General features: G+C 38.5%; 3 protein-coding genes and 1 long non-coding RNA gene across 8 annotated transcripts in view; 1 reads left to right on the forward strand and 3 right to left on the reverse strand.

Annotated features, from left to right (window-relative positions):
• LOC141385579 (uncharacterized) overlaps window positions 1-1,468 on the reverse strand; it is a 37,780-nt gene extending 36,312 nt beyond the window's left edge. For both annotated transcript variants that reach the window (XR_012406275.1, XR_012406272.1), the window contains exon 1: window positions 1,412-1,468. This is a non-coding gene — a long non-coding RNA (uncharacterized lncRNA). The remainder of the gene's footprint in view (window positions 1-1,411) is intronic.
• trpv1 (transient receptor potential cation channel, subfamily V, member 1) overlaps window positions 1-13,899 on the forward strand; it is a 36,854-nt gene extending 22,955 nt beyond the window's left edge. Inside the window, exon 17 of the mRNA XM_073950552.1 lies at window positions 12,672-13,899. The gene's annotated coding sequence lies outside the window, so the exon portion shown is untranslated. The remainder of the gene's footprint in view (window positions 1-12,671) is intronic.
• LOC137495624 (flotillin-2a-like) overlaps window positions 1-15,336 on the reverse strand; it is a 204,384-nt gene that overhangs the window by 55,352 nt on the left and 133,696 nt on the right. The gene's annotated exons all lie outside the window — the stretch shown is intronic.
• The window catches only part of fam222ba (family with sequence similarity 222 member Ba), a 97,613-nt gene continuing 85,313 nt past the window's right edge, over window positions 3,037-15,336 (reverse strand). For 3 of the 4 annotated variants that reach the window (XM_073950543.1, XM_021476207.2, XM_021476206.2), the window contains exon 3: window positions 3,037-6,820. In XM_073950543.1, the coding sequence (XP_073806644.1) occupies window positions 5,115-6,820 (1,706 nt within the window). In that variant the 3' untranslated portion in view covers window positions 3,037-5,114. The remainder of the gene's footprint in view (window positions 6,821-15,336) is intronic. The other variant, NM_001126398.1, reaches the window with a different exon arrangement.

Below are 15,336 nucleotides of genomic sequence, written 5' to 3' on the forward strand. Positions count from 1 at the left end.
ACAAATTTCCAAAAAACACAGCAAAATAATTACAGAGATTTGTTAAGTCCTCCAATTCTAAGTTTTCAAAAACATAATTCCACATCACCTGTCACCACAGATATTTTGGAAAAGCTCTTTAAAAAACTTAACATCCAAAAACACACTAGCACCTTATCTGTATATCTCCACTTTCCTTTGGCTTAGTCGCTGATTTATCAGGTGTCACCACAGTGGAATAAACCGCCATTTCAACGTTACAGTTTAAAAAATACAATTTGCAGAGGCAGTTCTTTAGTTGTTTAGACAGCAGCAATTGTTTAGTTGGTTTGCTTAACCTAAATTAGAGCCTGTAAAAGTGAACAGTTTTGCAGTTTTGCTCAACAATATTAAACCACATTCTTTCATCACCACAAAAAAAAAAAAAAAAAAACTATTTAGGTCACCTATTTTACCCCTTTTAAAAAAATATTTAAGATAAGTCTTTTGTGTCTCCAGAATGTGTCTGTAAAGTTTCAGCTCAAAACAGCCATCAGATTATTTATTATATCTTTCTGAATATTGGAATTTTCTTCTCTGAACACACTGTAGCTGTTTTTGTGGCCTGTGCCTACAATGCTAGGTCTCTCCACCCACCGTACCCACGTGCCTGACAGAGTATGCCTAAATCTGCCCCTCGGCTGCGTCAAATAAACAGCACAGTGACAAACATAAAGGAAGCAGATCTCACGTAAGATTTGTGAGAAATACTACAGTAAAAACTTTCCCAATGATTATTTGATGTATTTGTTGTGGAAGTTATTCAAGCCTTTTTGCAACAATGAGTGCACACAATGTTGCTACAAAGTTCACACAGACAGACCTTCACAGTGCACATGTTTAACTTCGGACTGTTTTTGCACAGCAAATGTGACAAGCAGGCCCGGATTAAGAACTCAGGGGCCCCTGGGCACATTGTATTGTAGGGCCCCCTACCTGGCCGCACCCCAATAGTTGAATTTAAAAAATAAGAATAATATAATAATTTTTAAATAAAATTAATCTATAATTTGTTGCCCACATATTTAAATAAATGATATATAGTACATATGTATTTATAGTCTGCAAAGATTTAAATTATTTTTCAAAGCATTAAATAGAAATACAAATAAAACTACATATATATATATATATATATATATTTTTTTTTTTTTTTTAAGGGTATTTTAGTGTATTGCTTTTAAAAACTTATAAAGCATATTATTGCCATGGCATATAACGCACAATGCTTCTCCAATCCAGTTCTATGAATCTGAGTTCTATGAATCTGAGTCTTTCATAATACAAACACTGATTTACTCTCTCTCTCTCCTCTCCCTGTATTTTCTCTACTCTTCTCGTGATGAAAACTTGATTATAAACCTAAAAGTATCCGAAATCACAGACACTATACCTCTTCTCTCCCCTCTCTCTCCTCTTCTTGGCCTTTCTCTCTCTCTCCCTCTCTCTCTCCCTTTCTGTCTGTCTCTCACACGATGAATCCAGTCCGCGCTGCGCTGCCGTTAGCCTCCTCCGCCTGGTTAATGCTAGCTTCTCATCTTTTAAAGTTAACGTCTTCTTCTGTACCCTCATTCTCCTGATCACGGGTCTGTTTAAAGAAGGTGTGTATGGAAAATGCCTCAATAAAGATGCCTCCTCTCCTCTTTCTCTCGCGTTTGCTAAATCCACTTGTCCACTCATTTTTGATCTATGACAGATAAAGTCCGCTCAGTTTAGTGCGGGTTATTACAAAACTGACGTTTCCGCGCTTGACCAATTACAGCATTCTGTTTAGTTAAAGAAAGAAAGGCAATTTAAATATAATAATAATATTAATATGTGATCGCGATTTTTTTGCTCAGAGGAAATACAGTTGTCTGAGCAATAGAGTTTTTGAAGAGAGGGAGGCGCGGCAGGCGCGTATAATAAGGCTAAACATTATTAAATACCCACGAGACACTTGTGACTTTATATCACATTTGCATTATTTTTAAAAAATGTTTCTTTCCTGTTAAAAATAAATATATTTCCAATCTGATATGTAATGGGGAGAAAAAAAAGTAGCACGAGTTCAACTGATGGTGGATTCGAACCGATGTTATGTGTAATCGCGTCAAAAGTTGGTGCTGTGTGCCTTACAAGGTGCGCCACTGCGGCTGTATTATAACAGTGCTCTTTACTCATCTTGTCTCTATCAATCAGGCATCGACAGGCGTAAACCCTGAATAGCTTAGTCCAACTGGATGCGCTATTTGCAATTAGCCTAAAAAGACACTCCGAAATTGTCTTTTTTTCTCCCCCCTCGCAGGGGCCCCTAGTGCGCACGGGCCCCTGGGCCTGTGCCCATAAGGCCCATTGGTTAATCCGGCCCTGGTGACAAGAGTACACATTAATATCCACTGCTGTATGGTTATTTTAATGTACAAAATAAACGTGATTTAACCTCCACAAGTGAGGATTGAAGCGTCTTCCTTTATAATTGTACTGACATGCAGCTGGGATGATAAAGTTAAGACGGTAAAATCGATGTAATTCATGACAACATGCACTGTTTTAAAAACGTTTTAAACTTGTAAAACTCATTCCTGGTCACATTTAATGATGACTGATGATCACAGCGAGCTCAACAGATCATTTTATCCCAGTTGCTTTGCGCACGTCCTGTTGAGATGATTCTACGTTCGGGCGGGGAAACCGCACTCCTACATCATGTTGCGTAGGGCCTAAAAATGGGAGGGATTTGGATCCAATTTTAACATCAGGAAATTAAAACAAAGAGACTTATTGTCTTTATATCACCTCAATATGCCTGTGGACACATTATACCTACACACAGTTCTGTTCAGTTCTGTTTCATCATAGGTGCCCTTTAAGGTTGGTATGACCAGGTATTTTCTCCAACAGCTTTATACACAGTCATGTCATCCTACCTGAAACAATGTTTGAGGAAATTTATTAAATGTAGATTATGGTAAGGTTTGGCAGGATAAGTATGAAATCAAAAACAGCTTTTAAGCAATCACTGAAACAGAGTCACTCTTGAAAGCATAAATTAGAACTTTATTTTATTATTACAATATTACAAAAAAAGAGTAGCACAACTCTCGCATTCTTCAGATTCTTCCCACTCATTCAATCGACAGCCACAGAGTGACAGATATGAGAAAGGCTACTAGAAGCTTCCTCCAGTTCACAGCAATTGCAAAATGAAAAAAAAAAAAGATTTAAATAATGAGGAAAAAATCTAGTTCAGAATTATAAATAGCACAAATTGCAAAACTGAAGCTTTAAAACATGGAATAAAAAGACTTTGTTACAGCCCAAAACTACACACAGCTATAAAACATAATGACGATAAAATATTCTTTATTTCTCCGTTTACATTATAAAGTAATTCTAAAGAATTGCTTTTCTATTCAACAAAAGCTCGAGTTAATAAAAATAAACAAGGAAAAATGCTGTTCCTTTGTAGTCTATTTGTCAAAATCAGAATTCATTATACCTTTATAATAATCATGCTTGTTGTCAAAGGAAAGTCCAAGGACCAAATACTTAAGGCTTCATGAGGGCTGTTAAGGGGAGGCAAACCAACAGTGAGTCCAGAGACACTGACCCACCAGCACGCACACATACACACACATTCGCTCATCCACGCCAAGTCCATATCCATATGCAGCCGCATTCAAACACAGTTATTACACTTCTTTAAAATGACAGCAGTACAGTAGATAAGCCAGTGTACAATAAAATAAGCAATTCACCTGCTGTTTCACCTTTTTGACTTTTCCTCCTTTAAAAAGTCCTCCTTAATTTAACCACAAATGATCTTGCAAGTGATCAATTTGGTCAATTCAAGCACACTCCACAAAAGAATCAGTAGCAACTCCTACTTTACATTATTAATATAAAGGATGAATTCGAAAAAGCAGGATCAGAAACCCTCGATTTGGTACATAGTTAGTTTCTACATTATAATATTAGTAACAAGCCTACAGACACCACCTTCAGTAGTATGTTTAGTCCTGCAAACCCACGTACAGCTATACCACATACGACCCATGTGAAACGGCACAACTCATCTATACAATTCAAGTAGTATTTTCTCATATGTTAAGAAAAAAGGGAGTATAATGATCAGGTAAAAGGAAAAAGTACACAGCTTTAACATTAAAACTCTCCTCCGGCCTTAAGAGCTTTATTGAGGAAAGACGTCATCTTTCACAATCATAATTCAAACTTCACTCACAGTAGTGACTCAAAATGCAAAACGACACCTGATTGGTTGCATCACTAAAAGAGGCGTGGTATATGGATGCGGTCTTTTAAGACTCCTGCCAGTCGCAATGCGTCCAGCAAAACTAAGTGATGACTTTCACAAGCCTAAAGCAGTTCCTGTTTCAAACCAAATCCGTAAAGCCCATAGCAAATCCTTTTCATTTCTAAAAATATAGAAACACAAGTGCCCTGTGCAAAGGGAACACATGAAAAGAGCTTTCACCTAGGAACAGTCTGAAGGGACCAGTGATTGGCATATTCCCGCATAGTTCAGACATTGAAAAAAGAAAGAAAGGACAAAGAACGTGTCATGCTGAAGAGGGAAGTGCTCGCAGCCTGTCAGCCATCTTGATGTTATAAGGCTGGCTTGAAACAAAGACCTCTCAAATGAAAGCAAGTTGGTCGTCCAATGCACAGAAGGCTTGGGTGCCCTCAGCTTGAAAGCGATCTACTTCACAAGACACTTTTCATAAAGAAAGAGCTAACACAAGAAAGATGTTCATAAATAACCCAGGAGCACTTGAGATCCGGGTAGTAGGAGACAGACAAGACACAAGAAATGAAACAAAATTCCCTTTAGTGCCTTAAAAAAAGCACTTGTTTAAAGAAAAAAATTGATCACTTGCAAGATTAATAGCACAAAACACTGCTCTTCATTCGACACGGTTGTAATCTTGTTTTTTTTTTTCCTTTGTTTTCATCAACAATCATCCTTGAGGTTTTGAGCTCATTAAGTTCCTCTCGTAATTTCATTAAGACTAACAGAAGATGTCGAGGACACGCATGTGTGTGTGGCTGACTTCACTGAGGAGAGACTGTGTCTGAGGCTTGTGGGCTGAAGCTTATCTGTACCCTGGGTGCTGGCCTTGCGTCTCGGAGGGGGGGACCAAAACTCGGCCCATAGGGGGTGGCCTGTGCATCTTCCCCATCAGGATGAGATTCTGATCTCGGAAGCAGGGCGTCTGGAAGTCCCCTCCCATGCAATCTGCCGTTTGTATCAGATTAGTCTGCCCTATTAAGGCACCCCCTACTAATCGGTAATGGGCCGCTCCTCCCGTGGGGCCGCAGTCCATCCCCGGGGTGGGGTTGGTATTGCCCGTGCCAGTGCCGTGGAAGGACACCGGGAGGTCCTGTGATCCGGAGCTATCGCTGTTGGGTGTGGGAAGAATACTGCCCCAAACTGGTGGCTGGTGGTAGTACTGCCCATTAGTGTAGTGCGTCACCGCGCCTGGAGGCATAGCATTGCTGCTGTTGTTGTTGACAAGTGGCGGTGAAGGGCTGGAGGGCTTCATGGCATAAGGCTGCCCCATGCTCATCTCTGGGGGATAGGTAATGCCCTTGCAGGAGAGGCCAGGGTCATGACCAGGGGGTTTGCAGGGGTGTCCGCCACCTTCTGAGATGTGCTGAAGGTGTGGGAGCTGATGCTGTGTCCAGGACCTCATGTGCGGATGCTGAGGGTTTCGCTGCAGTTGATGGCTTTGATGCTGTAGGTGCTGTTGTTTCAGATCACTGTGATACATGTGGTTCATTGCGCCTATGTTATGTGGAGGTGCTGCACTCACTGGCGCAGAAGCAGTCATTTTATCAGGAGGGCCAATAGCAAAGGATGGGTGCATGAGCCCGGGAGCAAGTGCATTAGGGTTTCCTGCATGCACCGACACTCGAGAACTTGCGTTGATTAGCAGATTTCGGCTAATGGGACTGGGGTTGGCAATCTGCCCTTCACACATCGATGTTGCACCGGCACCCTGAGCCCTAGCTTGGCAGAACTGGCTTATCTGATGCACTATGCTGTTTAAGTCTGCCTGCCGGCCCTGATGGAGCCCTCCAGCCATGGACAATGGAATGGTTGAGGTAGAAACAGTCACGTTAGGAGGGGCGTCTGCAACCGGTAACTTCCGAGCCCCCACCTGCAGGCTGGCAGGGGGGTTCTGTAGATGCTGCTGAGGAAGCAGGATGGCAGAAGGTGGGTGGGTGCTAGGGTGGCCTAAAGAAGCTGCATGGCAAAGAGTCTGAGGCCTCGGAAGGCCCTGGTGTTGTGGTGGTATGGAGGAGGAAGGTCTGTGTCCGAGTCCTTGATGTGGAGGTCCAGGCTGTTGCTGCTGCAAAGTCTGGAGATTCTGAGGGTGTGGAGGAAGCCCCTGCGGATTCTGGGATGCTCTGGATGGAGCCTGTGATGGGTGGTGCAGGTTTAAAGTGCTGGCCGAGGTGGCTGCATAAGGGCCGCCGGTGGCATTCATTATCACCTCCGGGTGCAGACGTGCCCGTGTGCCGTCAAAGTCCTTGATGACGCCCTTGACCAGGGGCACTTTGACGATGGCAAGGAGACCAGTCTTGGCAGTGGCCTGAGAAGAGGGGTAGGGACTGTATCGGGGGCCAGCAGTGTCTAATCCGTTGACTGTTCGACGAATGTGGTTTCGCTGAGGGACCTTAACGCTGTTGGGGAAGATCTTAATGGTGAGTGGATTGTTGGCAACCTTTTTAGCATAAGCATCCAATTCCGCAGGGGTTGGATACTGAGCAGATCTCATCCTTTGTGGAGTGTCCCCTATATAGAGAAAAGAAAGAAGAAAATGCATTATGCTTTGAAAAGAGGACTGTGTGTCGCTATGATCTAGCCATTTTATACACACAGCAGGGCAGTAAGAGAATGGAGACCAAAGAGAGGAACAGAGATAATATTACAAACCTGAGCTCCATCTCAATTTTAGCATACAATGGGGAAAATGGCCATAAAAACTGGCAGGGATTCATTTTACAGATATACTACTATTTGAATATTTAGGTTTTTTTTCCCCCCAAATAATTTATTTCAGCAAGGATGCATTAATAGATCAGCAAATTAGGTAAAGGCATGATTAATGTTACAAAAGTTTAAAATAATTAAAAAAATCTAAAATGTTCATTCAAAGGATTCTGCAGTCTGCAAAAAATAAAAAATAAATAAATAAAACGTACTTTCTACCAGGAGTGTCCTGCAAAGTTTAGTTCCAACCCCAATCAGACACACCAGGACTAGCAGTGGTGTCAAACTCAATTCCTGGAGGGCCGAAGCCCTGCACAGTTTAGTTCCAACCCTGCTCCAACACACTTACCTGTAGGTTTCAAACAAGCCTGAAGGACTCAATTAGTTTGATCAGGTGTGTTTAATTAGGGTTGGAACTAAACTGTGCAGAGCTGCGGCCCTTTTGGATCTGAGTTTGACACCTGTGAGGACTAGCTAATCAAGCTCTTACAAGGCTTTCTAGAAATATCTTGCAGGTGTGTTGAGGCAAGTTGGAGATATAATCTGCATGACACTGGCCCTTTAAGACTGGGTTTGGACACCCCTGCGTCACACACTTCTCTGAATCACTAAAAATTCTATTAAGATCTTGTAATTCTTAAAATCTTTACTCCACATTCACATTAAATTGTACATATTTTATGCATAGGTTTGATGACTTAACTATTACTGTAAAAATAAAGGTTTTTACAGGTTGACAATAATACTTCTAATTCTTGAAGGAACAATGTTATACCAGTAAAGAAGTCGCTTGCGACTGTAAATGTTGCCAATGTATCAATGTATTGCACTGTCGCAATACTTATATTATTTGATATAAATATTATACAATTTCATATCATTTTGCTACACAATACAGAACAAAGAGCAACTCACAGAAACCGTAAGTGTGTGTTACAGGGCTCAGCATATATAAGTACACCCCTCGCAAATCTCTCTTTTAAATTCATATTTTAAATAGGACGCTATATTATATTTGTGGATATACGTTAGATTAGTCAGTAATGAAGCCAAATCTGGAGCTTCTCTAACAAAATAACTTATGATAACGGTTTAAAAACTAGTACACCCAAATTGATATGTCATAGAAAAATATTAAATACAAATTCAAAATAGAGAAAAAAAAATTGAGAAGCAAAAAACTAAAAAAATTAAGCGGAAATTTTGTAGGTTGTAATTTATTTTTGCGATATTTAGCTTGAATTTATTTGTATTATCTTTCAATTTCTAAATATGTTTGGTGACTAAAATATTATTTTAATAAATGTATCTGTTTAATAAATCTGTTTTGTTTAAATGCACAACAATACATCGCCTATATTCAATGAGAAACGAATACGAATATTTATCTTTAAAATGGGGTCTACTCAATTATGCCAAGCACTGTATGTGATGTGGTGTTAAGCCACATGTCAAACAGATGTAGGTGAATGTTCACTTTCTCACTTCCTCTCCATCACTACCAGATGTAACATCCTTCATGTATGCCAGGGTGCGATCTGCTATATCACAAACCATCTCTCTCTCTCACACACACACACATGGATACAGCCAGACAGACAACACTAATAACTGTTAAGTACCTTTGTTATATACAACAGCACCTCTGTGATGTGTCTGTGCATGATTCTCTTACAGGTTTAGTCTCAAAGTGTGAAAAAGAAATTAAAGCCTGTCTTTCCCTGCCCCACATAAATATCATAAGCAAGCATGCGTGTGTATGTTGTGATAAACATATAATTCTCGCATGCTCCGAGCGCTACATAAGCCATCTAATTGGTGAGATGAGTCTTTCACAAAAAGCCATTCTTCTCTTCAGGATCACAGTCTTTTAATGCTTATGAAAGTGAACATGAAAGGGGGAAAAACACTAATGAGCTGAATTGTTTAACTGGTTTTACATTCAGAAGTCTGCAGGTCTCCGCTCACAATACAATCCCCTTTCCTTGACACATTGATGCTCTCCCTGAGAGTGACATCCTCACCTGCTAGGACACCTCGGATTCGATGGGATGAGAACAGAGGAGTGCGGGTGAGAGACAGACAGAAAAAAAACAAAGGAAGCGAGGGATGGAAAAAAAAGAAATTGAGCATGATAAGTGCTCTCTGTGAAGCCGCTGCCTGGCTGCTGAAAGGGGGTCTTTGTATAAAATAAGCTTTCATCACTTGAGGGGAGAAGAGAAAAGATAGATAGAGAGAAAGAGGGAGACTTCTGATGTGCGCCCACCTGCACTTCCCTTGCTCACACTGACATGGAGTTTGCACGCACACACACATGCACACGGTATTAGCATGCATTTCTATGCGTTCCTGGCCCCCTCATCAGCAGTGAGAGGATAGACAGCTTGTGCACTGTGACTGAGCTCTTTCATCCAGCTTAAGCTGATTCAGTCACTGCTCACACTGCCCTGACAAACAGCTCAAACACTGAGCAAACACCTCACACATCTGACCAAACTCTTTATAATAAACACCATTTCACATTCAGTTACCTGCATTAAAGAAACTTTGAGGTAATAAAAAACTCACAGAAAAACGTTTCATTTGTGTTCCACAAGTATTTCATTTGTGATTTTAACATGAAACCGCTGATTTGAAGCTTATGTGATTTTCCTGTAAGTGTCAGTACAATTTTAAAATGGATTTATTTAGATTTATTTATTTAAAATAGATAGATAAAAAAATATGGGCATATTTTGCAATTATCACAAAAAAAGAAATGTTAATTAATTAAATTTTTCATGTATGCACCGATAAAACGTAAGCACTCCTGTTTAACTACCCCACCAAGAAAATGTTTGGATTGCATTTCTTATCTCCTAATGTCGCTTGTTAACACTCTCTGGATTTTTTAACACATCCCATCATTTCTAAAACATCAGCCTCTACCAAATGGTAGATATGTCAGTTTATGGTAAAAGTACCGGGTTTAATACATATACTATGAAAATTTTGAAAATATATAGTGTAAGACCAATTTAATTAAAAACATTGTGAAAATTAAACATTTTTGAAAACTAAATCTGATTTTTTTATGCCATAAAATATTTCTGATTTCTTTCTTTTTTTTTTTATTAAAAAAATCAAGTGTAGAAGTGCTACAAGGTTATGTTCTTTTTTTGTTTTTGTTCTAAACCAACAATGCTGTGTAGCGTAAAACATTATTCATTCAGTCAAACAGTCATTATTTAAAACCATCAAAACATGGTCAACCGTTTGGTAGAGCAGGCAGTTAAATGCATATTTGATTGAATAAACTTTGGAAAGCAAAATACACTTTTAAACTTGCCTATGAATATTTTTTCTCATTTATTTTTTTAAAGATGCAGTCTGAAGAAACTTTACCATTGTTTTCTGCAGACATTACAATCTGGCAATCAGTCATTTTTTATTATACAGCTCTATTTGGTGCCACTAATGATTCAGAAATAACCAGATGTACCTTTAAAAAGAACAGAGTAGCACACTTAAGCCAGAGTTAAAAGCATCATCAAACATTGAATGGCAGGAGATGTGTGCTTCATAATGAATAAAGGGCATTTAAATTCCTAGGTAAATCTGTAGAGCTTTATTTAATTCAGCGAGCACAAAATCTGCAGACTTACTAATAAGCAGCAAGCCTAATACGCTAACTAAACCTGACTAACAAACACAAACATCAATAGGCACACACTGACACAACTCCTGTTAACCACATTTAGTTTATTGTGAAATGTTGCCTGTATATTCTTCGACACCTCATATAACATCCAGCCACCCCACCATTCACTCATCTCATCTGTCTTTCTGTTGTTTTTTTCCCCCAACACTTTCCCTCTCCCTCAATGTGGGCTGTTGACTAACAAAATGGCCCCTGACATTTCTTAGCTAAATAGCTTTCCTGCCAATCTCAGGCTGTGTCAGCTGCCTTCACCGACCGGCAGCCCACATTTTCTCACCTCTTAAAGCGAGAGCAGAGAGAATGAGGAAAATCAGAGGAAGAGGAGGAGGAGGAAGAGGCACGCTGGGCTCAATAAATGAACCACCGCAGGACTAGATCAAGGAGAGCGGAAGAGGAGAGTCATTATGCTAATAACTCACAAGGGAGCGCTCTCTTTCTCCGTTTCCACACTCCCTCTCTCTCTCGCTCTCTCTCTGTCGAAGCCGTTCTCCCCTGTTGAGTGACATCCCAGGGGAGGCCGGCCGGTGATAATGAGGAGTCAATCTTGCTAGGATTAGACAACAACATGCAGGTCGCCAGTCATGCAATCCATTTTGAGGACAGGAGAGCAGGACAGAGGAAAGTGACATTTGAATGTGCGTTTTGGACTGAGCATCTATGTAAAAGCCTTGAGGCTTTTTAATGTCTCCAACTCAGTGCCAGATCTGACTCACTTCTCCTGGGGATGTTTAATTAAGGGGAAGAATGTTCTAACATGGAACACAAAAGGAGATAACAAGCAGAACGTTCAAGCTGCACTTTTTCCTGCAAATGAATGTTGGCCATGGCTCTCTGTTCCTAATTCACTGTCAATATAAGTGGTTATAATAAATTATAGTACATTTATTAATGTTAAGAGACCACGGTGTGTCTGAAGAGTCTGCGCGTGTCCTTTTTAGAGCCGTCTTATACCCTTTTTAAAATAACCCCACACTTTCTCTATTCCTGCTGACATTATTTCTAGCGCACAGATCAGTCAGACCAGCTGCATTCAGGATGTTTCGCCACTCACAGCCCTAGTTTAGTTCTTTTGATATGATTTAAAGTTTTGCTTGTACAGTAAACACAATTATGATGTTACAAATACTTCTATTTCAAGTGAAAGCATGTTTATTTAAAGGATACCTATTGCGCCTCTTTTTACAAGATGTAAAATGAGTCTCCGATGTCCCTAGAGTGTATAAGTGAAGTTTTAGCTCAAATTACAAAGCAGATTATTTTTGTAGCTTTTTGAAATTGCCACTTTCAGGGTGCTGTTTTGGTGTTTCTCACTTTTAAAGTTATTTTGGTAACACTTTAAACAAGGACGTATGGTAACACTTTAGTTTAGGTCACAAATCATGCTTTTACTTACTGGCTTATTACCTGCCTATTATTAAGATATTAATTATTTATTATAAAGTATTATCTTATTCTGCATCCCAAATACTACCTAAAACCTCAACCCAACTTTTACTTTATTATCTATTAATAAACAGCTAGTTAGTGAATTATTAAGCTAGTAGAGTTAGTTAATGGTTTGTTAATACTTTGGATTGTGACCTAAAGTGTTTGCTGTTGTATTAGTTAATGTAAGTTAATGTATTAATAAGGGGTGTGACGAGACGCTTATTCAACGAGACAAGATGAAACACGAGATTGGGTTCACAAGACGAGACGAGATTTTTAACCAATTTTTAAGAATTCTTTTAATCAACTAAAAAATAAATAAACAAACAAACAAACAAACAATCACAAAATGCAAAACAATTCAGGTGTTTTTTCTATTGTATTCTATTTTATTGAATTATATGCTGTAAAGGACATGCAAACACTGCAAAATATTTAGCTATAAACTGTACTGACGGACTACTTTCCACAAATTAAACTTAAAAAATAAAATATTTATTTTGTATTTCATTTTTAATTTTTCAGCAGTTTCTCTTTTGGCCCATTTCCACTGAGTGGTACGGTAGGGTACGGTTTGGTTCATACAGTACACAGAAAAGCCTATGAGTGGAACAAGTTTCAGGTAAAAACATTTTACACTTTAAATATCACATCTAATTTCTGTAGCTTGAACTTGTTTCACCCATTTGGTGTTCTACAGATTTTCACTGGTATTAGAAGATGGTTAACAAACTATGAACAACTGATCTGTAAAGTGTGAGTTAATATATTAGTTAAGTGTTAGTTATTAGCTTATGTATGTTTTTGGGACGATTTTCTAAAGTTGCAACTATTCCTCATTTACTAACAGTTAATAAATGAAGAATAGTTGAAACTCAGAATAACGTCCCAATAACATACATAAACTATTAACTGTTACTTGACAAGTCTTTAGTAAATAATTTACTAACAGCTTGTTCATGATCTATTACTAATTTATTAGTTATGGTTATAAACCACCAAAATAAAGTTAAGAAGTCATTTGTAACTTGTTAACTAACAGCTATTAACTATTAACCTTTATTTAACAAGTCATTTATAACCCATTAACTTACAGTTTATTAATGGACTATTAACTATTTATAACGGATAGTTATTCTAAAGTGTTATCGATTTGTTTTTAATATGATATATTTATTCGAGCGAGAATGATGTGACTGAAACTTTCTTTCATACATCACGCCCACCAAAAGGGTACCCTTGGTAGTGGAAACGCAAGCCTGATAAAGGTGACCCGTACCGTACCGGACAACATTTTGTTCATGCCCCCGTGACTCACTCTGTGGTACTGGATGCGATAATGACGTAAGGACTAATAGGAGAGAGCTGTTTTAATGTATGTCTAAAACTGTTCGCTGAATGAAAAGATAACTTTCGTGTTTCCCAGACTGCATAAAAACACGTTCTGCGACAATGATGTAACGAGTTGAGGAGTTAACGGTGCATGTGTGTAGTGTCAAACAGCCTTGTGTGTGTCTTATCCTGTTGCAAAATGCTGCTAAAAGTCCTTTACGATTGTAATAGTATAATTAAGGTGTTTACATATTTGTACTGCACTTCAATAATGTGACTGAAATAGGAATAGTCCACATGTCTTAATTTTAATTGTGTTTAAGACGATTATGACTCAGCATATCTAAAGTGCTTTTCCAACGCATGGTTATGAAGCATGATTAATGTGTGCGGCTGCAGTTGTAGCCTCTGTTGGAACTTCGGTAAAAAAAAAAAAAAGAGGTTACGACACACTCACCCACACTCACTTATCAAGCGAGTAATGCGCAACACTGAGGCAGCCTGAGTTGCCAGGCTGTGTAAAAGCACTTGGTTTGCGGTTCAAATTCAATCCTCCCTCCAATTTTCAGTGCTAATTTCACCCTCACACTCCATCATAACATCAAAACTCATGAGACAACTTTTCACCTCCATGAGAAATCTCATTGCGATTTAATCTCGCAAGAACTTGTCATACGAGATCTTGTCACATCCCTAGCATTTACTAACATGGATAAACAATGAACAATAGATTTACTACAGTATTTGTTAATGCTAATTAAGGTTACTTAATGAAAATACAGTTGTTCATTGTTAGTTCATGTTAGAGCTATCAGTTTCTGCCCTCCTTACGTTCATTTGTCAATCTTCCTCCATTTTGTTAGCAATGCTACCAACTATCCAATTGGTTCCCAAAAGATAAAATCATACAACAGAATCAAAAGAATAGACTGATTTTTGCCAGTAGAGACTGACTATATTCTCATACTGTAGCCACACAATGGTTTAAACACATAATATATTGTTGTATAATAGGTCCGTTTTAATGTTCTGTTTATCAAAGATTGCTGAAAAAAGTACCATGGTTTGTACTAAATTCCTGAATAATCATGAGACATAGAAGAATGTTTTAAGAATGCTAAAAAATGTGTCACGTGAATAAATTACAACTTGAAATATGTTAGAACATGAATCAATTATTTTACATTTTAATATTTCAAAATATATTAAATTATAACTAAATATTTGATTAATATTTGATTACTTGTTTTTAAAAACATTTAAAAAAATCTTCAGACATCTAACTTGGAATACAAAACAGCAGTATGAGCAGTGACCTGTAACTACTGCTTTAGTATTTTGAGTTGAAAAACAACTATTAATTTCATTTCTGTTTGGAATATCCCTTAAAAACTGTGTTTTTTCATACTCTGTCTCTCATCAGTTGTGATTTGAAGATCACAGTAATCAGGCAAACCCCAGGAGCCCCATTACAGACAAACAGGGTTGTTACACAGCTATTGTCAGCCTTTTCTGTCTGCACACCATATACATCTTCTAGCTTCACAGACATCATTGGGTTTTCATGTTTTATGGGGTCTTTCCATAGACATGATGGTTTTTAAACTGCACAAACTGCTTATCCTGTCCTCTTACACCAACCCTACCCCTTAGGAAAACCTTCTGCAGTTTTACATTTTCAAAATACTTCATTATGATTTATGAGTTTTTTTTTTTTCATTGGATTAAAGCGAAATGTTCCCACAAGGTAAAATATGATTGGTATTTTTGTACCTGAGGGTACAAATGTCCCCACAATGTGATGAATACCAGGACCACACACACAATTAGAAACTCTCTTTAATGCGAGAGTCGGCTG

The sequence above is a fragment of the Danio rerio genome, chromosome 5, assembly GCF_049306965.1.
Source record: "Danio rerio strain Tuebingen ecotype United States chromosome 5, GRCz12tu, whole genome shotgun sequence".
Classification (NCBI taxonomy): Eukaryota; Metazoa; Chordata; class Actinopteri; order Cypriniformes; family Danionidae; genus Danio; species Danio rerio.